The 24,745-nt window shown below is 38.1% G+C and overlaps 1 protein-coding gene across 1 annotated transcript; it reads right to left on the minus strand.

Annotated features, from left to right (window-relative positions):
- Window positions 1-863: 863 nt before the first annotated feature.
- On the minus strand, window positions 864-24,414 carry LOC132399221 (charged multivesicular body protein 4b-like). Its single transcript, XM_059979387.1, has 5 exons — window positions 24,085-24,414; window positions 12,755-12,932; window positions 8,787-8,901; window positions 8,329-8,434; window positions 864-5,525 (listed from the first exon to the last, which is right to left on the minus strand). The coding sequence occupies exons 1-5, from the start codon at window positions 24,287-24,289 to the stop codon at window positions 5,422-5,424; spliced, it is 708 nt and encodes a 235-aa protein (XP_059835370.1). The 5' UTR covers window positions 24,290-24,414; the 3' UTR covers window positions 864-5,421.
- Window positions 24,415-24,745: the final 331 nt, after the last annotated feature.

Raw genomic sequence — 24,745 nt, forward strand, 5'->3', positions numbered from 1 at the left:
AGCTAAGAGGAAAATAACTTGTACACAGAGAGTGGTTAGTACTTTAAATGCACTGTCAGTTGAATTGGAAGAAGCAGATACAAGAGTGATGCTAAGAGACATTTAGACAAACATATGAACAGGCAGGAACTAAAGCACGGACTCCCAATCCGGGGTCTAGGGGCCCCTCAGTTAGTGGCAAGGGTCCATGGCATAAAAAAGGTTGAAAACCCCTGAACTAGTGGGATACCGACCACATGAAGACAGATGGGATTAGTTCGCTTGCCTTCATGGTCAGTGCAGACATGGTGGGCTTCAGGGCCTATTTTTATGCTGTTCTACAAACTGTACAAAAAGGAAAATTCAAGTTATGATCACTTTTACAAAATATTTTGGCAATCTTGCACATCCTGCTTCAGGAAATGGAAAACTGTCCAGAATTTTAGAACATTGTAACTATCCAACCATTCTACTGGAATGCTCTTCTCAGTACTGCCATCAGGTGCCTGAAAACACACACTCAGTGCTTTAGGAACAACTTCTTCCCCTCCGTCATGAGATTTCTAAACGGTCTATAAACCCATGAGCACTAACTCACTATTTTGTCTCTTGTTGCACTACTTATTTTATTACATTTCTTATTGCAAATAATAGTAACCCTTTTATGTATTGAATTGTACTAATGCCAGAAAACAACAAATTTCACAATAAGCCCATGATATTAAACCTTATTCTAATGTGTGTGCAAAATGCTCTTGATTTTGTGTTACGTCACTTCAATCAGTGAACTGATTCATATTCCAAAAACCATCTGTTATATTATTCATTGCTTTTTGGTTAGCTATGCAATAATGTAACATTCAACCCAAAGGTTTTAGAGAATAAGTATTTTTATTTACAAAATACATTTCTTTATTTTCCCAAATGTATACATTTAGATTCAATAAAAAGCTACACAATCAAATCAATATATACATATATTCTACTTAAAGATTGTTTTGGATACTTTGTATCCTCTCGAGTACTCAAGCATATATGATCAAGCAAAATAAAACTATTTTTAAATAGCAGATTTAATTACTCGATTGCATCTTAACTGAAACAGAAAATTTTATTAGTAAGCAGATTACTAATAACAAAAGTAATTTAGACCTTTGCAAATCTGATTTTTTTCTCCATGGATTTTAATTATACTGTACTTTGCTTTGACTAAAAGAATCAAGAAGTTTAACAAGAACAACCTACTCAGAATAAATCACATAATTAATCTTCTCATGTATTAATTAAAATCAAATTTTTGTGATACAAAATACAATTGAAATCCAAAGAAAAGGTTTATGTACATTTTCTTGGTAAGCCATGACATGAATTTTCTGCACAGCTATTCTGTTTTAATGTGAAATCCAAGTTCCGATTTTCATCCAACTTTACATAGCCAGATCCAGTTAGCAGCCAACTTAACTTGGAACAATAAACGAGGCAATTCACCTCCATGATGAATACAATAAAATCAAGGAATGCAACATTAGGCTTTGAAATACACAGTACTGATAAATTCCAGGGCCTGAGCAGGTGTATCCTAGGATGTTATGAGGAGCAAGAGAGATTATTAGGATATTTGTATCTTTGTTAGCCACAGGTACTGCAAGACAGGAGGATAATAAATGTTGTACCTTTATTTAAAAGTGGCATCAACCATAAGCCAAGTAATAATAGGCCGGTGAGCTTTACACCAGTTGGGAAAGTTACTAATGGGATTCTGAGGGACAGGAGTTATTTGCACTTGGAAAGGCAAGGACTAATTAGGGATAATCAGCATGGCTTTGTACATGGGAATCACATTTCATGGATTTTTGAAGGGGTGTTGTAGAGGATTGAGAAGGACAGAGCTATTGGCATTGTCTGTATGATTTTTAGCAAAGCCTGTGACGTTCCCACATGTTAGGCTAGTCCAGGAGGTTAGAACACATGGGATCATGAGTGAGTTAGCAAACTGGATACGTGATTGGCTGGGTGGTATTGGGGGATTGTTTCTCAAATCAAAAGCTTGTCACCAGTAGGGTGCTGCGGGGATCAGTGTCACCTCTTCTGTTGTTTGTCACATATATTAATGATTTGGATGAAAATATTGCTGTCACAATTAGTAAGCTTATACCAAAATATCCCATTATAACCTTAGGTAACCTTCTTCATGACAGTGAAGAAGGTTATCTAAGGTTAAAACAGATAATTGATCAACTGGGAAAATGAGGAAGAGATGATGGGCAAAGAGAATTTAGACAAATACTCTTTCCCATAAAAAATGTAAATTACTCTTAACCCTTTCATTGCTTTCTTTTCAAAATAAAAACAACACTTTGCTTTTATTTTTCCTTTTCTTTCAAATAAAACTTCCCAATTTCCAGGTGGCAGAACATGCTGATAGGAGGTGCAAAACAGCAGCTTTGGGCAACTTTTCCATCTTTTATAATAGAACTCAAGAGAAGATGAACTTTTCAATATCTCTCTGGTGAGAACAATTAACTATACATTATCTCATGTCTGTTGCTCTCAATTTAATTACATAGTTTTCAAACAGACAAAACAAGAAAGACTTAAAGCTCTGAAGTTATTCCCTTACAATAACCCAACTGAAAATTATAAAAGAATCAACATGATTAATTCAACAAAATTATTTATTACACAGACTCAGGTATAAATTAAAAGAATAGAGAGTAACAGATAAAAAGATAAATCACAAAAAGTGGAATTGGAATAAATTACCTGGCAAGGCCTCTGAAGTGAAAAGTCCAAATAAAGGAGATAGTTTCTAAAAATGGTAAGGTTACTATCATAATCTTATGAATAGGAATACAGTCATAATCAAAATAACCACTGTTTACTGACATTTCACAGGGCAATTAAAATGTAATTGCCGGCAACAGTGGTGGAGGCGGATACAATAGGTTCTTTTAAGAGACTTTTGGATAGGTACATGGAGCGTAGGAAAAATAGAGGGCTATAGGTAACCCTAGTAATTTCTAAGGTAGGGACATGTTCGGCACAACTTTGTGGGCTGAAGGGCCTGTATTGTGCTATAGGTTTTCTATGTTTCAATTTTCTATGTAGTTACAATTTTGTGAGTTTAGAGAGTGAAAGATTTTTAAAACTATGATATAAGAAATTAGAATGAGTTAATTAGTAAATCCACATAATCAGCAACCATTTATTCAAAACTATTTATAATTGAATGTATCCAAATTCAAAACAAAGCTAAACTATACTGGGTGGGGGTGGGGGTGATCCTGCAGGTGCTACTAGGGATATAAAGGGATAAGCTGCAACAATGCAGTACTTGATGTTGCACAGTTGTTGGGCAGTTCAAAGAAAATTTCAGAAAACTATTTCGTCTATGACCAGAAATTGAAAGCGCTATGTCACGTAGTTCCAAGAAGGGGATTCTCCTGCCAAAGGGTTCCTGCTTTGACTGTACTCTATTCCTAGATGCTGCCTAGCCTGCTGAGTTCTTCCAGTGTTTTGTGTGTGTTGCCTGTTTTCAGACTGCACAAAGGATTGTAACAGTTTATTGAAGGCCTTTTCGATCAGAATGGCTTGTTTACCCCTTTGCAATTAAGTCAGGTATGAATTACAAAGTGTGACTGAATCCTCAGCAACATGATTGACAGCTGCTGAAATTAAAAAGTCACATATATACAAGGACATGATACTTACAAAGAAATAAATTCCAAACATACTTAAATTTTTTATTAGAAATAGAGGAAAACATGGTTAATTGGAAACCCTACAATGTTGCTAAGAAAGTTACCACAGTAACAAACTTTTATATGTAGATAATTTGCAGGAACAAGCTGAGAACAATAGGTCAAGATTGCAACAACTGATAAATGATATAACCACATAAACCATACAACAATTACAGCACGGAAACAGGCCATCTCGGCCCTTCTAGTCCGTGCCGAATGCCTACTCTCACCTAATCCCACTGACCCGCACTCAGCCCATAACCCTCCATTCCTTTCCTGTCCATATACCTATCCAATTTTACTTTAAATGACAATACCGAACCTGCCTCTACCACTCCTACTGGAAGCTCATTCCACACAGCTACCACTCTCTGAGTAAAGAAATTCCCTCTCATGTTACCCTTAAACTTTTGCCCCTAAGTCTCAACTCATGTCCTCTTGTTTGAATCTCCCCTACTCTCAATGGAAAAAGCCTATCCACATCAACTCGAACTCCCTCATAATTTTAAATACCTCTATCAAGTCCCCTCTCAACCTTCTACGCTCCAAAGAATAAAGACCTAACTTGTTCAATCTTTCCCTGTAACTTAGGTGCTGAAACCCAGTTAACATTCTAGTAAGTCTTCTCTGTACGCTCTCTATTTTGTTGACATCTTTCCGATAATTCGGTGACCAGAACTGTACACAATACTCCAAATTTGGCCTTACCAATGCCTTGTACAATTTTAACATTACATCCCAACTCTATACTCAATGTATAGTGTACTCCAATGTATGTATACTCCTATACTCAATATCTTCTACAGGGAGAAAGAACAATAATATTAGAAAAGTTTTTATTCATTAAAAGAAAATTGCAGCTGGGCTGTCCATGACCAAAAAAAATCGGAGAAATGAGTTTTCAGAAATGCGATTGAATTAACTGTTCAGAATAGAGAAAGCACTCTGCTGACTTAATAGCATGACATCAAATACTGCATCATGAGGAATAAGTTATACTGGGTGGGGTTGGGAGAAGACAGGGAAAAGAAAGCATTTGTTGTTCTGTTTGAATTGGTATGGTCAATTCATTTGACCATTATGGGTAACAACTTAGTTATAAAAGGTACCACTGACTGTAAAGCCAAAACTTAATTGAAGGAGTGAATTATGAATCAATTACGAAGAGAAAATGGAAGTTTAAATGTTCTGCTTTCAAATGTGACAGTGAATGTAGAGGCAGAGCAATTCTAATTATAAAACATCCACTTTGTTTAAAAAAAAATAGCAAATAGTCTACCTTATAGTCCTATGAATTTCAGGAAAAAATATAAAAGGATTATCAGAATAAAACCAAGTTAATTCAAATTAACCATCAAATTTTGTTGAGATCACTAAAAAAAGTTCTTGCATTAACTGACAATATCTTTATAAAATTTCAGGTTTTCATCAGCTCTTTACTCAAAATATTTCATAAAGACTGGAGAAAATAACTCAGTAACTGTAAATCTCTAATTTTATACTGAGTGTACATAAAACAATCACCATGTGCTTCAAGTCAGACTAAATCTATGGTAATGCACAAAATGTAGATAATTTATTGACTCTGGCAGGAATTTTATGTGAATATTGGGAGCTTACCACACCTCAGACACTCTCTAACTATACATACTGTGGTTCAGTACCCTGTGCCGTCACACCCAGAACTACAAAGTCATCTTCATGTTGCTTTGTATAATTGGTTCTTCTGTCCCATTTTATGATGCCCAGGTGTCAAATGCTTTATACTTGCATCTTCAGCAGGTGTTCTCATTTTAGATTTAGCTGGAAAAGAAGCTATATAGTTATTTTATGATGTCTGATAAGTATTTTTTCACCTCTCACATAATAAAAATAGTTCTTCCACCAGAGGTCTGAAATCCTCTTTCCACTTCATTTTCATAGGGTCCATATAAAATATAATAGTTGAAATACTGATCCCAATCATCATAAAACTAATCGAAAATCAGTTTAAAATTACATATAGTTGGTGATGTTTTATAGGAGAATCAAAAGGGAAAACAAGATTATGCTCAATATTCAAAATGATGTTAGGAAATGCATATCACAAACAATTTTACATAAAATTGATGGGGGGGGGTGGAGAGTGAAAATGATTTTTTCCAGAAATCTTAACAAAATTATTAGTTAAAATCACTTTACTTAAATGGTTTACCAGAAGTTTTCAGCTAGTGAATGGCTATCCCAAGCTATCCAGGGACTTTCACCTCATAATAGGGCAGTAACTCTGTATATTACAACCATATTAGGATACCAAAAGATGTCTGTGGTGAACTACATATACCAGTCTGGACACGCCCCTCTGCTGACTGCTCCCATGGCTCCTCCCACAGACCCCTGTATAAAGGCGGTTGGAGGTACTGTTCCTCCCTCAGTCTCCAGGATGTTGTGTGGTGGTCTCTTGCTGCTAATAAAAGCCTATCGTTCGCCTCCTGTCTCCAAGAGTTATTGATGGTGCATCAATGTCACATGCGTTTTAAATATTTTCCAGTTTTACAAAACACAATATCCTACCCAAAAAAGGTGAATATGTTTCTTAAGAACCTAAATATATTTAAGTAAAGTTTTACATTTTCAATTTTCATCTCTCCTGTCACTCCCCTCCCCCCTCCACCACTTTCACCACCTAATATAGGAATAAATGTTTCTTTGCTTTAGTCTTTTAGCAAAAATAACTCAAGCTTGTAGTATAACCTTTAACCTTTCAACCTTTAATATAACAACAGATTTTCTGGTACAAATCAAAAATGTAATCAATCAAAATTTGTCAGTAGCACATCAAATGATCAACTATGAAAGCTCAAAACTTGAGTGGAATGCATCTTAAAACATGGAGATAGAAAGCTTTAAGGAGGGATGGCCAAAATTTAGGATACCGAATGTTAAAGATTCCACTAACAATGGCAAAATTATTAACTTCAGGAATGCAAGCAAAAAGTGATCACCAAAACAGGAAAGAGCAAGGGTAAGATCTGAAACAGGATGGTGTTGTATATCTGGGAGCCAATGTTCATAACCAGCATATGGATGGTGGATGAACAGGAAATTGAAAGTTTGGGCATAGATAGTGTTATGTTTTGTAATTCCAAAACATAAAATCTAATTGAAAGGAAAACAAAAGAGTCAGGAGATAAATCATGTACTTCACTTCTACTTTAGGTGAGGTGTGCACTTATCATGTGGTAGCATCATGACATATGCAATTTTTACATTTAGCCCATAATGAATTATTTAAATAAAGAAGGCTTAATCAAACAATATATTTACAACATTATTCAAATATTAAATAGAAATTAGACTTCTTCATCTTCAAATTACTTTTGTAGGGGGTGCGAACATTAATCAAACATTTCCTAGGGGTGTGGGGCATAGAAAAGGTTGGGAACTACTGTTCTAGTTTATGCATCTTGATTTTGGGAAGGTGCATTTAGTTCACTGGAGTATTCTCTCTTATTAATCCTTCTATTGCTCCCTTTACAATCTGATCTCTCCTTTGGCTTCCTCATCCACAACATCATCTGATGAATCCTGTGTTTTTGTATCTCCATCGACTCCTTTCTTTCTGGCCATTCAACCAGTTGGGCTTTGGTCTTTTCATCTACCTTTACAAGCAGCTTTCTGTCTTCCATTTGAAGTTCATGCAATACCCTTAATGTACGCAAAGTAGATTCTGATTCTACACAACAGATAGCAATTTTCAATAGCTTGAAGACAGGCTAGTTGGAAAAGCATCTGAGTAGCAAAATCCAAAGGCAATAAAGAATAGGCAAGGGATTTAGCAAAAGGCAATCTGAGACTGTGATAGAAACATATGCTTTGAAGGCAAAGCCTGGAGGTCATACTGAAGGTGTGGATATGTGGTCCAATGTTCATTTTGTGTTAAGACTGATCTCACTGATACTTGGAAGAAATTTCTGTCTGTCCAGAATGGGTTGATACACAAGCACTCCGACAAATTATTGTGAATCATGTGCACATCCAAAGCTCTCAAGACATAGGTAGGGCTGAATAATGTCAACATGCATGTTTAATTTGATGCTTTGTTTTTGGACCATGTTGCCAAGGAATAATATGGAGTGTTTGGAGGGCAAGCAGAGACTGTTGGGTGAAAAAAAAGAGAAGCCATCAAATCAGTGTGATTTGATATGACTTTGACATACGAGAGTACAACCAGTAGAACCAAGCTGAATAATTACGGACCAGCAGATGAGAAGGATGATGTAGAAAATCATGTCAAAGACTGTAGCAATTAGAAACCGTAGATAATATTTATCTCAACTGTATAGGAGATCATTACTGAGCCTCAAAGGAAATATTGAAAGTGTATTTCATTATGGATAAACAAATATAAATAATAATTGATAAAACTGCCGTTTTCTGAATGGGAATAAATATATGTTTCCTGTTAAACATAAAAGACTTTGGTCTCAACAGTAAGAAAATAATTATATATGGGAAAATAATTTATTCATTTTTTCCCACCTGATTTTCACCAATCCTCTGATGCATTATGGTAAATCACATTTTCTATGTTTTACTGATCCTGACCAAGCTCCAACAGGCTCACCTTGTCTGGATGGAAGATTGGTGATTGGAACTTCTGGCAGTCCTTTAATCATTCTCTTATTTAATTCTTCCTGTTCCAACTCCTCTAATTCAGCTAGCAATTCATCCTGGAAACAACATGTGAATAAATTCATGATAGTATGAAGAAACTTTACCAACAATCAAAAAATAAAATGTTAACACATTGGAAAAATCAAAACACAAATTTGAAACAAGTTTGGGAAGCAAATAATTTGCAGCAACACAACCATCTGTACACTGGTGACACTTTCATTATGGTGGGAAGCAGCCAACAGACCACTTTGATAAACAAATCAGTTGGCTCAAGACAAGTTATTAATGAAACACCCAACTGAATTTATTTAAAACACAGAAGTTTCTTTGTGTCATATTTTCTCCCCCTCACAAACCAATTCTAACTTTGTTTTTATATATTTGATGAAATAGTTTGCTACGTACCTCATCAAATTCTGAACCAAATGCAACTGGTCGGGATATTGCATCAGAGATTTCTTGTGCTATTTCCTGCTGCTCTGTGATATTTTGCATCATCTCATCGATTTTATCCAAATCTCTGGAAGAGAAAATAATTAATATTATCAACAGTTTACAAAGTTAGTTTTTCTTTGAACCCTTTCTGACATTAACCTTATCGATACACCCTTTATTCAAAATTTATTTTATTTATCGAGGAAGAAGTTTTTAATGCAATGTTGATCTTTAAAACACATAACTAGTTTGTTACTGCTTTAGGCTTCCTTAGAAAATGTCCCTCCCTGTTACGAACCCCGTAACTGGGTCACTTACCAGCAAAGATAGAGAGGACCATTGAAGTCTGATGGTACTATTTTTAAAAGTCTTTATTTATAAAGGGGTACAAAAATAAGATTAATACAGACATTCAGATAAAATACGTCGTCAATACTCAATCGAAAAACGCAGGTATAATAATCATCAATTAAGCAATAGCTCTATCGTTTGTCTAGGGCGGGGGTCGGCAACCCGCGGCTCCGGAGCCACATGTGGCTCTTTTACGTCTGTGCTGCGGCTCCCTGTTGCTTTGGGAAATAATTGGTTGTGGCGACCCTTTTCCTGGCACATCCGAACCGACTCACAATTAGATAGCCTACGGGGGTTTGCGAGCACAGAACTTTGGAGCCTCTGCGCCATGGGGGGGGGGGGGGCAGGTTGAGGGAGGCTTAAAAGTGAGGCTGAAGATTTCGAATAAAGTTTTTTTCCTTTGACTGCAGTTACCGACTCCGTGTCGTAATTTTAGCGCTGCGTGTAGCACACCGCTACATGGTCAGTATTTAATTAATATGTATTTTATGTTAGTTTGTTAGTTTTTGAAATGTAAATCTAAATTTGAAGATTATGGTGATCTTGTACAATCTAAATAAGACGTTGTGGCGACCCATTTCCTGACACATCCGAACCGGCTCACAATTAGCCAGCGTTCAGGCTAAGGGAGATAGCCTACGGGGGTTTGTGAGTACGTGTCTTTTGCAGCATCCGCGCCCATGGGGGGCGGGTTGAGGGAGGCTTAAAAGCAAGGCTGTTTAGTTCGAATAAAGCTATCTTTGACTGCAGTTTACTGACTGCGTGTAGCAACCGCTACAACGTGTTTTTATCGCTGGCTGTCCAGAGGGGAGGTGCTGAAACGCTTTGTCGCGCGTCTGGAAGAAGTGAAAACTTTCCTGGGCAGCAAAGGGCTCAACTTTCCTGAGCTGGAACAGCCAGAGTGGCTGGAAAAGCTACACTTCATGGTAGACATGACAGCGCACCTGAACACGCTGAACACAGCTCTTCAACGGGGTAAGGACGTACAGCCCTGCACATGTTGGAGGATGTTTTGCATTCGAGCGCAAGTTGACGTTGCTTGCCAGAGATTTACAGAAAAGCACATTGTCTCACTTCCCCAATTTGAGAGAGTTCAAACAATGTCACGACATGATAAATTCGGAGTATTTACATTCTGCAATCATCGCAATGCAAACATCGTTTGGGAAACGCTTCTGTGAGTTCAGAGAGGAAAAAAACACATTATCCTTCCCGGTCACTCCCCTAAGCATCGATCCATCCCTACTGAATACGACTGCATTGTCAGGTGTGAGTCAACCTGAAGAAGTATGATAAATATTTTAATTGCGTATTATTTTACGTATATTCATATGTTTTCATTGTTCAGTGAAATAGTCCTTTTATTTTTCAGGTTGACAGCTGGCTGACGTTATTTTTGGTTTGCTGCTGGCGGCAAATTTAAGTTTGGCGTTTTTCATAAATACAAGAAGGACTCAAATAGACGTTGAGTATTTTACTTAAAAGTAACCTTCAACCCAACGTCTTTTTTTCGGAGTTCAAAATGTTTTTGTTGCATGCAGAAATGTAATTTCGTTTTCTCTGCAGGAGTTCATCAATTTCATAAATGCAACACATTATAGTTTATTTATACATAGCATAAAGGCAAAACAAAACGTTGTATGCAGTGTTATTTCATTTTAAATGTCAAACGGGTTTTGCGGCTCCCAGTGTTTTCTTTTCTGTGGGAAACGGGTCCAAGTGGCTCTTTCAGTGGTAAAGGTTGCTGACCCCTGGTCTAGGGGATATTGTATTGTCCGATGGTAAGATAAAAGTCACTGTCCTTTCAAGCTGCAGCTTTTGGGTTTAAGAGAGATGGTTTTAAACTTGCCCGGGACTTTTATGAGGCCAATCCGTTGCGTCGGGGAGTTGGTTCCCCGTTGTTAGTTCCAAGTCGTTTTCCGTGGTACCAGCCACCAGGCCCCAGGCAAGGGACCCGAACGCACGTGGCTTCCTTCAAATGGCTCCCCGCTATTACGGGATCGCTAGCGTTTCTTCTGGTGCATCTGAAAGGGGTTGTTCCCCCAGACCCTCTTTTATAGTTCCTCATAGGGTCTCAGATGTCAATCAGGTTGGGATGATGCAATCCCTCTCTCACCCAGCCCACTTTGCCCGAGGGCTTGCACGTAGCATAGTCTCCAATCCACAGGAGACAATGGCCAGGTCTCTCTCTCTCATTTCCTGGGTCCTCTGACACAACCCAATAATGCTCTTGCGATTCTCACAAAGGAGGGGGCTCCCCTGCACCCTTCAGCCCCTCAGAGCTGTGGTGCGTTCATTAACAGTCCCAAAGAGCTACACCTGATTTGCCTTGAGTTTTCCCAATAATCATTTTAAGGATGATTACAATGAGTCATAAAATATTTATAAATTTTCTGTAAATAAAGTTGAAATAAGCGTTATTTGTTATCCAATGACACGTGATATCTTAGTGAATACAGAAAGTACATTAGTTATTTTGGACATGTATCTGAATTTCTCAGTAAGCAATGTTTACCTAAAGTAAAGTGAGGTCTTAAAAAATAGCAGCATGTCATCACATCATCTTTTCTGAGAACTCAGTAGGTAGCCAAAATTCCAAAACGGCAGGCAGAAAGAGCCCTCTGAGAAATCTTTCTCATGTTTTTTGCATAGGCAGTAAAAAAAAACTCGCAGAAGTTGTACCCAGAAGCATTAGGTGCTTTATGTAAACAAGTCTGTTTCCTCATACTGAAGGTAGACTACGCTGAATATAGCTGGCACCTGAACTTCAGGCCTAGAGGAGGCTTGACATGTTGGTAGAGCAACAACTACATACTGAATTTGAATCTGAGAAGAGCATACCCTGTTTTAAAACCATGGCCAATTAAAAGACATCACAGGATGCCAAAATGATACTCCCCATTTATTCTCAATCCTTACTTGAGGGCAACGTGACAATATGAAATTCAAAAGCTCATCACAAAGAATAGAACAGGAACTTTACGGTCATTGCTCAAACCAGTGAGATTGTGGTGCTTCCTAGGGATGCTTAGCAGGCAACTATTACAATTATTTTTATTTAAATAAGGTCCTAAGTCCAATACATCTATCATATTATTCTGTTTGATCTCAGGACAGAACAGCAAGATTATCCTTCTTACCCAAGGACCTGTAAAATGGTTAGGTCTTGTCAACCTGCAACAATATCACTGGATTCTGCTATACACTTAGAATCAGCAGATCGTAACTAAGATTTTTAAAAAATATTCACAATAACTTAAATTCATATTGATTATAACAGGCCAAGTTTTACAGAACAAGGTGTCAATTGAACATATTTGTACAGCCCTTTAAAACTTTTGTTCACAAACCTGCAAAAAGTGGACGCTGATAACTTTATGAAAATAATGGAAAGGTTAAATGAAGGATGCTTTTCAGCGGTGTGAAGGATTACAATTCAAAGAAAATCTCCTCAATACTTCGCCAGCTAATTTGCACATCAATTATGGGGCATATTATTCAAACTCATCTTATTTATAAAATTCAAATCCAATGATTGCTCATTTGGGAATAAACTCACGAGCACGCGACAAACATGAATCACTCACACATGCTCATGAGCCGCTTTCATGGCCTTTGCGGCATAGCCCATAGATTTCAACACTTCAGTATTTGTATTTGCATTTTCCAACGCTTCTCTCTGGAATTCGATTGTAGAAAGGGTTCCATCAATTTGTGCTAATTGCTTTTCCAACCTCTTCTTCCTTTTCAATGCTTGTAGTGAAACTGAAAATAAAAAATGAAATGAATCAATTTAATTGATTACTGTTTGAGCATCTGAATACAATGCAAGAATAGATCCACTATTAAGATTGCAGCAGGGAAATGCTATTATAAACACCAAGAGTTCACAGTTTACCCAACATGTAATATAGGATGATTTTTCAGCAGTTAACAGTAGATACAGCAAAATAGATGAAGGAAGATCCAATATTAACACAAGAAACCATTGTGTGGCTGCATTGACTACATAGGTGGATGAATAAGGGTATAAAACATTCCCATTCCAGGTTTTACAGAAAAAAATAATCTATTTCCTCTAATTAATCACAGGGGAATATGCAACATCATGCTATACAGAGTAGCTCACAATTCTTTCGACACAACAGTATACTGCATCGGAACATCTGTCTGTTCTCCATTACTAGATTGCTTTCTTCCATTGAGAAAGTATAGGGGCTGTATGAACTCTTCTTTTCTGTAGAAACAGAGGCATTTACTTTCCATTCACATAACTTTTCATTATGCTTGGATTGCAAAAACAGCTAACTCCAATCCAGCATGATGCCTCAGATACGAAAGAACTAGCAAAGAAGAAGACACAGTCGATAAATCACAACCAATAAACATGCCAGTCTTAACACAGAAACAGTCCTGAAGGCCATTCAGCATCTCTACATGGATGGCAATGAAAAAGGTGGGATCCACTACCTGGCATTGGTGGATGGCTTCGAAAATAGACTGAGATAAACCATGAAGGTCATACACAACCCTGAATGTACTGAAGAACTTCATCCAATTTTTTCCAATGGGACATTAAATCAGACAGACACTTCAGACTGAACAATTCGTGAACTAAACTGAAATCAAATGTCACTTCTGCTTATCATCCAGCCACAAACTTTAAAAGGTGCAACTGACTCATACAACATGGAACTATACACACGTGATCAAACAGTTAGGCACTGCCACATTTAATTACATATTGTATACTACTTAAACAAGTCTATTACTCTATTGTAAATGCTTGCCTTGCAGTGAGAGAAACTGAATAATCAAATACTGTATATTGTCAGTTTGTTCCTAAGATACAGCATATGCATATTTTGCAAATGTTGGAATTAGACATCAACAAAACCTTTGCTTGTAATTATAACAACAGTGACTAGCATCAACTTTCAATTGTTTAGTGAAATCCAATCTATTACAATGCAGCTAACTTAGATTCTCGGTTATATATGTAATAGTTCTTACAAAACTGCAGGTTGTCTCCATGTTTAATGCAAGTTAAATAGAGTGATGTTCATTATCAGAACATGCCAGAGTAATATAATTAATGTAGTATTGCTTTATCATTTCCATACAAGTTTCATAATTTGTAATCAAAATGACTTCTGAAGGATGTTATTCAAAGCAGACTGAAAGTACTACTGGACATAACATTCTCTAAGTATCTTTTGGCTTAAGACTTCAAATTGTTCCAGATATCCACTTACTCAAAACTTAGGTGAATTCTACTGTAGTTTATTTGCACTGATGTGAATTTTCATTATATACTGACTAAAAAGGATTTATTAAGTAATCTAAAATTCGCAGACACAAAATAATACATCCACAAGCAAAATGGAAATTAGTACAAAACCTGCTCGGTCATCTGCACAACAGCATTGTAATTGTTCAGTAAAAACAATACTTCTCACACATTTGACAAATAGCTAATTCAAATTCTGGAAGCAAAAAAAAAAGCCCTATTTCGTCATATGGCTGAAAACAACCAAAACTACACAAAGCGTCATTGTGAGTTAAATCAAAACAACTTTCATTACAATTTGAACCTACACTTAAATTCCTCTCATCATTCCAAAACATATTTAATATTTAAGCAAATTCAAATTAAGCAAAATGCTACTCTTTTATTTCATTATACATTATCTTTTAAAAAAGAAATCGAAGTTTCTAGAAAAGGGAAAAGAAAAAGCGGACCCAGAATTTCAGCCATTCACCATTTGAGACTTACAAGCGCCAAGATGATTTGATAGAGTGAAGATTACAATTTACGTAGCATTTACCACAGATCAGCCCAGAGAAACTGAAAAGATTTGGAGATGTTCCTTTTGCAAGCATGAAGTAAGTGAATAAACTTGAAATGATCTGTCAAGATAAAAGTATCAAATTAAAACTGGTGAAATAAAATCAGAAGGAAAATAAGCATAATTCCAAAATTCTTATTACTATGAAGAAATATAATGATATATTTGCTGACAGGAATGTCACTTGTGCAAATTGCACATCTTGCAAAAGTAGAAGGAAAGCTTAACAATTTAGAATTCAATGATAATAATTAACTTTACCCGTTGGCATCTCACTTTCTGTTTAAATTTTGTTATAAATACTAGTGAAAAGAAAGTCCTGGGGTCATACAGTATGTAAACAAGCCCTTTAGCCCAGTGAGTTTCAACTGACCTCCAAGCATCCATTTGCAGTAATGCTCTATTAATCTCATTTTATTCTCCCCACATAAGCATTATAACCCAAATAACTAGCCAATCCACACATCTTCTTGCAAAGAAACTGGAGCATCCAAGGAATACCCATGCAGTCATGAAGACTGTGTTAGATATTACCCGGGCACCAGAGTTGTTTGGTAGCAGCTCTACCAACTGTACCATTGAACAGCTCTTAACTTCAAACCAAATGTACTGACAAATGGTCACCAAACTGAAAAATAAACTCGTTCTTTTTCCACAGATGCTATTTGCCTGCTGAATGTTTCTAGCATTTACTAATTTTCAGCATTTATAATTATTTTATTTTCAAGCATGTGATAACCTTTAATGACAGAAACAAATCAAGATAAATGGTTTATAAAAGTATCTTTAAAATAAATAGAAAGGATATACAGGCTTTGGAGGTGGTACAGAAGAGGTTCATCAGGTTAATTCCAGAGATGAGGGGGTTAGCCCATGAGATTGAGTCACCTGGGACTCGCTGGAATTCAGAAGAATGAGAGGAGATCTTATAGAAATGTATTAAATTATGAAAAGGATAGATAAGATAGAGGCAGGAAAGTTGTTTCCACTGGTAGGTGAGACTAGAGCTAGGGGACATAGCCTCAAGATTCAGGGGAGTAGATTTTGGATGGAAATGAGCAGGAACTGCTTTTCCCAGAGAGTGGTGAATCTGTGGAATTCTCTGTCCAATGAAGCAGTGGAGGCTGCCTCAGTAAATATATTTCGGACAAGGTTGGTTAGATTTTTGCATTGTAGGGGAATTAAAGGTAAAGGGGAAAAGGCAGGTAGGTGGAGATGAGTCCCTGGCCAGATTAACCATGATCTTGTTGAACTGCGGAGCAGGCTTGATAGACTAGATGGCCTACTCCCGCTCCTATTTCTTATGTTCTTGTAAAGTTAATAAAATTTCTCTTTATATTAATAGGAACTATTTCATATTTATGAACATTTTAATACAACAAATGTTGTTGATTTTAGGCAATGTTCATTCTAAAATATTGCAATTACCTTATCCCACAATTTTGAAAAGATGTAGACAACTAATGGTAACACTTCCACCAACAGTCAACTAGTCGGCATATACCCCAATGATCACACCTTGGTAAATTTGCTTCCAGTAACCCTAACACCAAGATCAGTTCAAAACAACTAGAACCTGTAATATTTACTTCAAAAGTAGTAGGCCCCCCTTATCCGTGGGTGATTGGTTCCGAGATCCCCCGCGGATACCAAAAAACATGGATGCTCAAGTCCCTTATTCAACCCGGCTCAATATGGTGGTCTTTAGGACCCAGCAGAACCCTGGACATAATTTAACATGTCTCAGTACAATGGACATCAGGACCTGGCGGTGAAGCTTGGAATCCACAGGGTTTCTGTTCACAAAAATAATCACAATCACGATTGAAAATAAAGTGGAAGTAATAAAGCGATTGGAAAGAGGTGAAACGCCATCAGTCATAAGGCTACAGTTGGTCACCGATCGGAACAATTTTAATGGAGAATGTGAAAGGCCCTGCCCCGATGAAAGCTACAATTATTACTAAGCAACGCAGTGGTTTAATTATTGAAAGACGTATGTTTCTTAAGTGATTTATATGTATAGAAAGGTAAAATATGTACTATATACTAAGAAAATTGTTTGACTAACTGATGGTAAATAATACCGGATGTACCTGTTCTGACTTCAAATCTGACTTAAAGATGGACTCAGGAATGGAACTCATTCATAACCTGGGGACTGCCTGTACTTTCAAGTCATTTCTAGATTACTTATAATACCTAATAGAATGTAAATAGTTGTAATACTGTATTGTTTTGGGAATAATGACAAAAAAAATAGTCTGTACATGCTCAAACAACGAGTGCTGGAGAGAGAACTTTTGGGTTTTCCTGATCCGCGGTTGGTTGAATCCGCGGATAAGGAGGGCCGACTGTGTAGAGATATTTCAGAAATAAATAGATTCATAAATGCATGAGTAATTTCATGCTGAAAAATAACTATTGCATGCCAAAAAACTTCTTCTGGTATCTCATCAAAAAGTATTTAAATATTTAAATTATATTTGGCACATTTTTAATTTTCCAGAATAGACTATTTTGTCTCATTATTTTGGTTTACACAGACACAATCTATGCAATTAAGTCACAAAAATGGAAGTTGCACAGTCCAGCAATTCCTGTCAAACACCATTAGTTGCTTCTAACTTAAAAGGGACTTTTTAAAAGCTTGCCAAAAAAGTTCATAAAAACTGCCTAGTCACAGCTAAAAAATCTTAAGAACCTTGTATTCAAAGCCAACTATACCTTCCACATCTTTTGTTGCCTGTTATTTTATCTCTTCAGCTATTGCTTAGTCCTTTACTGTATTTGCAGGTTCCTGTTACTCTTATGCAACAGGAAATCATTTACACAGCAGAAATGATTGAGACTAAAGTTTAGAACAAAAGATAAAAGAGAGGAAAATTCAGGGTGATTTGGATAGGCTGGGTGAGTGGGCAGATACTTGGCAGATGACGTTTAATGTGAATAAGTGTGAGGTTATCCACTTTGGGAGTAAGAACAGGAAGGCAGATTATTATCTGAACGGTGTAGAGTTAGGTAAGGGAGAAATACAAAGAGATCTAGGAGTCCTTGTTCATCAGTCACTGAAGGTGAATGAGCAAGTGCAATAGGCAGTGAAGAAGGCTAATGGAATGTTGGCCTTTATTACAAAGGGAATTGAGTACAAGAGCAAGGAAATCCTCTTGCATTTGTACAAAGCCCTGGTGAGACCACACCTGGAGTATTGTGTACAGTTTTGGCCTCCAGGGTTAAGGAAGGACATCCTGGCTGTAGAGGAAGTGCAGCGTAGATTCACGAGGTTAATTCCTGGGATGTCTGGACTGTCTTGAGCAGAGAGGTTAGGGAGACTGGGCTTGTACACGCTGGAATTAAGGAGATTGAGAGGGGATCTGATTGAAACATATAAGATTATTAAGGGATTGGACAAGATAGAGGCAGGAAATATGTTCCAGATACTGGGAGAGTCCAGTACCAGAGGGCATGGTTTGAGAATAAGGGGTAGGTCATTTAGAACAGAGTTAAGGAAAAACTCCTTCTCCCAGAGAGTTGTGGGGGTCTGGAATGCACTGCCTTGGAAGGTCGTGGTGGCCAATTCTCTGGATGCTTTCAAGAATGAGCTAGATAGGTATCTTATGGATAGGGGAATCAAGGGATATGGGGAAAAGGCAGGAACAGGGTATTGATAGTAGTTGATCAGCCATGATCTCAAAATGGTGGTGCAGGCTTGAAGGGCTGAATGGTCTACCTCTGCACCTATTGTCTATAAAAGAAAGGAAAAATAGAAAAAAATTAAGTTGTAGACATGTAATAAGTTGTAACACACCACTTTAACAAGCCAGATGAAAGGGCTAATTATTGTTTGGCAATGTACTGTATGTTCTGGAGAAGAGGGCTCAGATAAAATCATTTGAAAGCATCATTCAATTCAGTTCACATGATTAACTGCTAGTGTTAATGCTTCTGAAGTTTTGGAAATTTGATCAGGAACTTAAAGCTGATGAGCTGAATATCTAAGAATTGAAACATTGTGGTTTAACAAACACTTCAACATGATACTGTTATGTACCCCGTAACTGGGTGTCTTACCAGCAAAAATAGAAGTATCCTTTGGAATCTGGTACTATTTACCAAATAGTGTTTATTAGTAAAATATACAAATCAATATCAACAATGCAAAAATACAGATAATACACATTAGCAATACTAAACCTAAAAGTGTGGGTATAATAATAATCAATAATAAACAAGCTGTATCGTTGTCTAGGGGATAAGGAATTATCATGGGAAAGTATCAAGTTCAGTTCAGTTCATGTAGGCTGAGGTAGTTGTTGGGAGAGGGGGAGAGGGGAAGAGGGGAAGAGGGGAAGAGGGGGAGAGGGGGAGAGGGGGAGAGGGGGAGAGGGGGAGAGGGGGAGAGGGGGAGAGGGGGAGAGGGGGAGAGGGGGAGAGGGGGAGAGGGGGAGAGGGGGAGAGGGGGAGAGGGGGAGAGGGGGAGAGGGGGAGAGGGGGAGAGGGGGAGAGGGGGAGAGGGAGAGAGGGAGAGAGGGAGAGAGGGAGAGAGGGAGAGGGAGAGAGGGAGAGAGGGGAGGGAGAGGGAGAGGGAGAGGGAGAGGGAGAGGGAGAGGGAGAGGGAGAGGGAGAGGGAGAGAGAGGGAGAGAGAGGGAGAGAGAGGGAGAGAGAGAGAGAGAGAGAGAGAGAGAGAGAGAGAAACAGTAACAGCTATTGTCTTGCAAACCTTCCTTTATGATCTTGATCCGTCGATGTGTTGTTGTGGCCATTCAGGTATGACCCCTCTGTCCTTTAGCTAGACCGTTCTTCTATGGTGGACTCATCACCCAGGCAAGGGTGGGCACACACACAAGCCCCCACTGGTCTCGCTATAAACACTGTGAGTTAAAATTGACCAATCCTTCGTTCGGTCTCTGATGCCCCACCCTTTCTCATGGGTTCCAACACTTAAACAGTGCTCACTAGTGTGTCTCTTGGTGTGCCTCCTGGTGTGTCAGAGGGGTGTCTCCCCAGACCTCACTTTTATCCCTACTCACGGGGTCTCAGGTGTCAATCAGTTTTGAATGGCTTAGTCCATCAAACCAGCCCACTCCGACTGTCCACTGAGGAATTTTAATGAACAGAATAGTACCAAGTAAACAGCCCTTTCCGGAGCCGTGAGCCTTACAGGAGTCATAATATCGTCTATCTCCCCCGGTGTTATCAGCAGCAGATGTTCCAGTCCCAGTATGTTTTTGTTCCATCTCTTTCTCTCTCATTAACACGTGGAAACAGTAACAGTTTGTGATTCTCCCAGGGGAGGGGGACATGGGCAACCTTCTGCCCATCAGAGCTGTTCATCCTTCGTAACAATACAATCATCACACACATTTTTTGCTTTCCTGATCATCAAAACAATTACCCTGTACAACAGCTTCATCCTACGCCTTTGTCCATAGATTCCCATGTAAGCTACCTTCTTACCTTCTTATTTTTTCATTATCTAGCTATTTCAGCACTCTTTCTAAATGACATAGCAATACCTTAATTCTTAATACCTCAATATTAATACATGTTCAAAAACAAAGTTTTAGCATAACTTTCCTTCTTTTTGCACTGTTTATATTAATCAAGCCTGAGATCATATGCACTTAACAGTGTTTTCAATATTTCTCCAGCTTCAAAGATTTACCTACATTCATAATCTATCCTTTCGTCCATCTTGAAAGCGTACCATTTATTTCATATTGCCTCTTCTAATTTTTTTCTATCAAAAGGCATTTTGCATGAAAGTTCAACTGTTGTGTGCCCACCCATCTTGAAAAGTTATCTGTACCTTCCTAATGATTTTTCTGTCTACCTAGTTGTTCTTTTGATCTCTAAGTTTCATATCAACTGCAGACATTTAAACTGTATCCTCGCCCAGCTTTTCAATTAGTAAAAATTGACTCATGGTTCTCCTATTGACCTCTCAGCAAATATCCCTCCTGTAAAAAACAATTATTCATCATGATTCTTTTATGCTCCTGGCTTATGCCTGTATTATATCCACGGTATTGGTGTCTTCCTCTATCCCATGGGCAATAATTGTGATAGTGCGTCTACGTCAAACACTTTTTGAAACTCTCATATGAAACACTAGTATTAGTCCTCTCCATTACTTAATTAAAAGTTCTGAACAAGTAATTCAATGACTATTTACCTTTCACAAGTCCACAAATATAGCATTCATTAGCTTATCCACTTCCAAATATAAATTTTGTTCTGTGTTATTGGTTCTTAAGACTTTTTCACGTTTGACAGGTGGCTAGCCTGTACTTGGCCAGGTCTCTCCCGTTGTAAACAAGAATATAACATTTACAATCATCCAGTCTTCCTGCATTATCTCTAAAGGGAGAAATTCTATAATTTCATCCTTCTCTTATGATTATGTAATTAAGTACCTCAATACTTGTAAACCTTTGCCAAATGCAAATTGGCTGCCATGCTTTCCACTCTATAAAGAAGGCAAATAGCAGATTCCCTCTAGATCATTCAGTACAGCTTCTACTTCCTTAAAAATAAGTAGAGAGAAAAATCACAAAAACATTCATGATTGGGTGGTGGACTTGGAAATATAAAAAACAATATTTATGTTTATAAGACCAAAATAATTCACTAATGGGATCTGGCAGTCATGATTAAAATCCAAAAGACATCAGACCAAAACAGTCCTCTATCAAGAAAACTGGTGTTAAATTGTACAAATAAGGGAACAACGTGCTGATCAGGTGTTGATTAATATTTAAAGGACCATGTAATTAGTAAAAACATTAACGAAACAAAAAAATTAAAGAATTTAAAAGCAGGCAGAATGACTACCCAAGTGAGCTTTCAAGAATACAACTTTTAACAAAATTGAGGTTTAAAAAATTAGAAAAGCTGAAGAAATTATGGACAGTTGATGAGTTAAACAATCACAAACAAGAGAGAATCTGTAGATACTGGAAATCCAAGCAACACACACACACACAAAATGCTGGAGGAATTCAACAGGTCAGGCAGCATCTATGGAAAAGAGTACAATTGACATTACAGGCCAACACCCTTCAGGAGGACACAAATACAAGTCCTGCTGAAGGATATAGGTCTGAAACGTCAACTGTACTCTTTTCCATAGATGCTGCCTGGCCTGCTGAGTTCCTCCAGCATTTTTGTGCGTTGTGAGGAGTTAACCTTTAGCAAGGTGGTTTATTGAAGTAAAATGTATGAATCTGATTCAATGTAAAACTGCATTAACTCTAAACAGTTCTTGCTCTTTGATAGAACTCTATCTACCTGCATTTTGAGCAATTGCATTTCTTATATTTCAGTGCTAATCAAAAATATAGTTCAAGTTGCAATGTACAATAACAAATATTCAGAAACTAGTATACTGATGTATTATTATAGCCAGTAAAAACAAAAATATGATAACAGATTCATAACAAATAGAAGTAGGAGTAATCCAATCAGTTCTTCTTGTCTTCATTAGAATCATAGCTGATATTTTATCGCAGTGCAATGAGGTGACACTAATCTCTTAACTTACACAAAACTCTATTGTTCTTTGCCTTAAATTTACTCAGTGATTGCTCTTTTTCCCTCTTGTGCAGAGCATTTTGCAGGTTCATATATACCAGAGGAATTTCTTCTCATCTTCATCCGGAATGGCCAGGCACTTATTCTGAGATAGTAAGCCTTGGTTCTAAACATCCAAATCCCTGCACCCACACTTTCAAGTCCAGTAAAAATTCAATTTCAATAAAAAAAAGTCACAGGCAAAGGAGGTATAATTGTTTCTCATATAACAAACCCACCATTCTAGAAATCAAACTAGATCAATCTAATAATATTTCCTCTGCTGCCTCTATGTTCCTCCTTTGGCAAGGAAGCCTAATATTCCCAGATGGCGTGTCACCAATACCCTATATAATTAGAATAAGGGGTCTCTACATATTTACTCAAATTCTCTCATAATAATGGTCAACATACTTTTCGTCTTCCTGTCTGCTCATTTGCAATTTGAATACCTGCTGATTATTAGTAATACTGTAGTTATATTTTGTGCTTTACACATCCTTTTATAAATGTACATAATAGATTTATGAAAAATAATGATTGCTAATACAACACCTCCTCAAGTCTGAACTCTTCAAAAAAAATTGTGAAATATTTATATTCCTTTATATTAAGGTTTGAAGCCAGTTAGCATTCTTCTCTTGCTCATCCTCTTGATGCTGTTTTTGATGTACACAAATGTATCAAGTCTGGCCAGAATAATATCTATGGCTACCGATCTGAATATTTCCTCTGTTAATTCATGATATCTGCTGTGGAACTTTTGTCGTCTTAGCTCAATATTCGAAGGCTATTTTGCAAATATGGGTGCTCCAGTGCTTAATTACATGACTTATCCTTTGTCCAGAGTATAATCACAGCAAGGGGTATCCGTTTGTAGTAAGTGACATTCAGTTAGATTAAAGAAGTTAGAAAAAGTATTTAAATTAACAGCCATATCTAACAAAATAGAAATATTAATGCCTAAGATTAATGAAGGTGAGCATCTCCTCTATAGCATATATCTGAATACACCTTCCTTACTCAGTGAGTTTCCAGTTTCTGTTCTTCATTGTTTGCAAACCTTGCACAGAACAATGTTATAGTCATAGACTTGAACAGCACAGGAATGACCCCTTAGCCCAACACATGCACGCCAACCTTTATGTTCATCCTCTCTAATGCCATTTGCCTATTTAATAGTATTTTAAAAGCCTCTTAAACATCGTGATTGCACGTGATGGCACCTCTTCCTCTGGCATAGTTCCAAATATCAAATATATTGGCCTTCGTACAGTGTAAGGTGCAATGTTCCTGCTTCTACTGCAGTGCATAGTGCAACGTCCCTGATGCAGTGGCACATTACAACGTCCCAGTCTCTGGTACCCTACTCTGTACACCATCTCTTCCCCGGTGCTGTGTATAGTGCAATGGTTCAGTGCAAATGTCGCTCTGTCTTATACCGTGTAGCACGCCACGACTATCTTCCAGCCACTGTAGCCTGGCTACTTCCTACCTCGCTTGTTCTTGGTGCCATTTTTCCGGGCGATCTCCAGCTCTTTTCCAATCCTGCTCTCCAGGTACTCCTGCTTCTTGGTCAACATCTCCTCCGTCTCTCGCAGACGCTTCAAGGCCTCCTGCGGGCTCGGACCCGGCTTTCTGGAACGGGACGACCTCGAGGAGCTCGAGCCGCCTCGAAAGAAGTTTGAAAGTTTACTCATAACGACCAACTGTCGCTACACCGAACAGGGAAAGCGCCGCAGCTCGGGGGTGCCGGTGGTAGTCCACCTGTCACTCAGCGAGGGGGCGCGGTGGTAGATACCTGACCTGTCACTCACCGTGGGGGCGTGGCTCAACGGCCAATACACGACCGGTCTCTCACAGTGGGGGCGTGGTGGCCGATATTTGACCTGTCACTCAGCGAGGGGGCCCGGTGGTAGTCCACCTGTCACTCAGCGAGGGGGCCCGGTGGTAGATACCTGACCTGTCACTCACCGTGGGGGCGTGGCTCAACGGCCAATACACGACCGGTCTCTCACAGTGGGGGCGTGGTGGCCGATATTTGACCTGTCACTCAGCGAGGGGGCCCGGTGGTAGTCCACCTGTCACTCAGCGAGGGGGCGCGGTGGTAGATACCTGACCTGTCAATCACTGTGGGTGCGTGGCTCAACGGCCAA

Source organism: Hypanus sabinus, chromosome 1 (assembly GCF_030144855.1).
Source record: "Hypanus sabinus isolate sHypSab1 chromosome 1, sHypSab1.hap1, whole genome shotgun sequence".
Taxonomy (NCBI): Eukaryota; Metazoa; Chordata; class Chondrichthyes; order Myliobatiformes; family Dasyatidae; genus Hypanus; species Hypanus sabinus.

What these genes read in the sequence shown, in the direction of transcription:
- LOC132399221 (XM_059979387.1), bottom strand. Translation starts at nt 24,289, where the DNA reads ATGAGTAAACTTTCAAACTTCTTTCGAGGCGGCTCGAGCTCCTCGAGG. An exon ending in TGGCACCAAGAACAAGCGAG is followed by an intron (nt 12,933 to 24,084) that starts GTAGGAAGTAGC and finishes TTTTATTTTCAG; the next exon opens with TTTCACTACAAGCATTGAAA. An exon ending in AAAGCGGCTCATGAGCATGT is followed by an intron (nt 8,902 to 12,754) that starts GTGAGTGATTCA and finishes TTTCTCTTCCAG; the next exon opens with AGATTTGGATAAAATCGATG.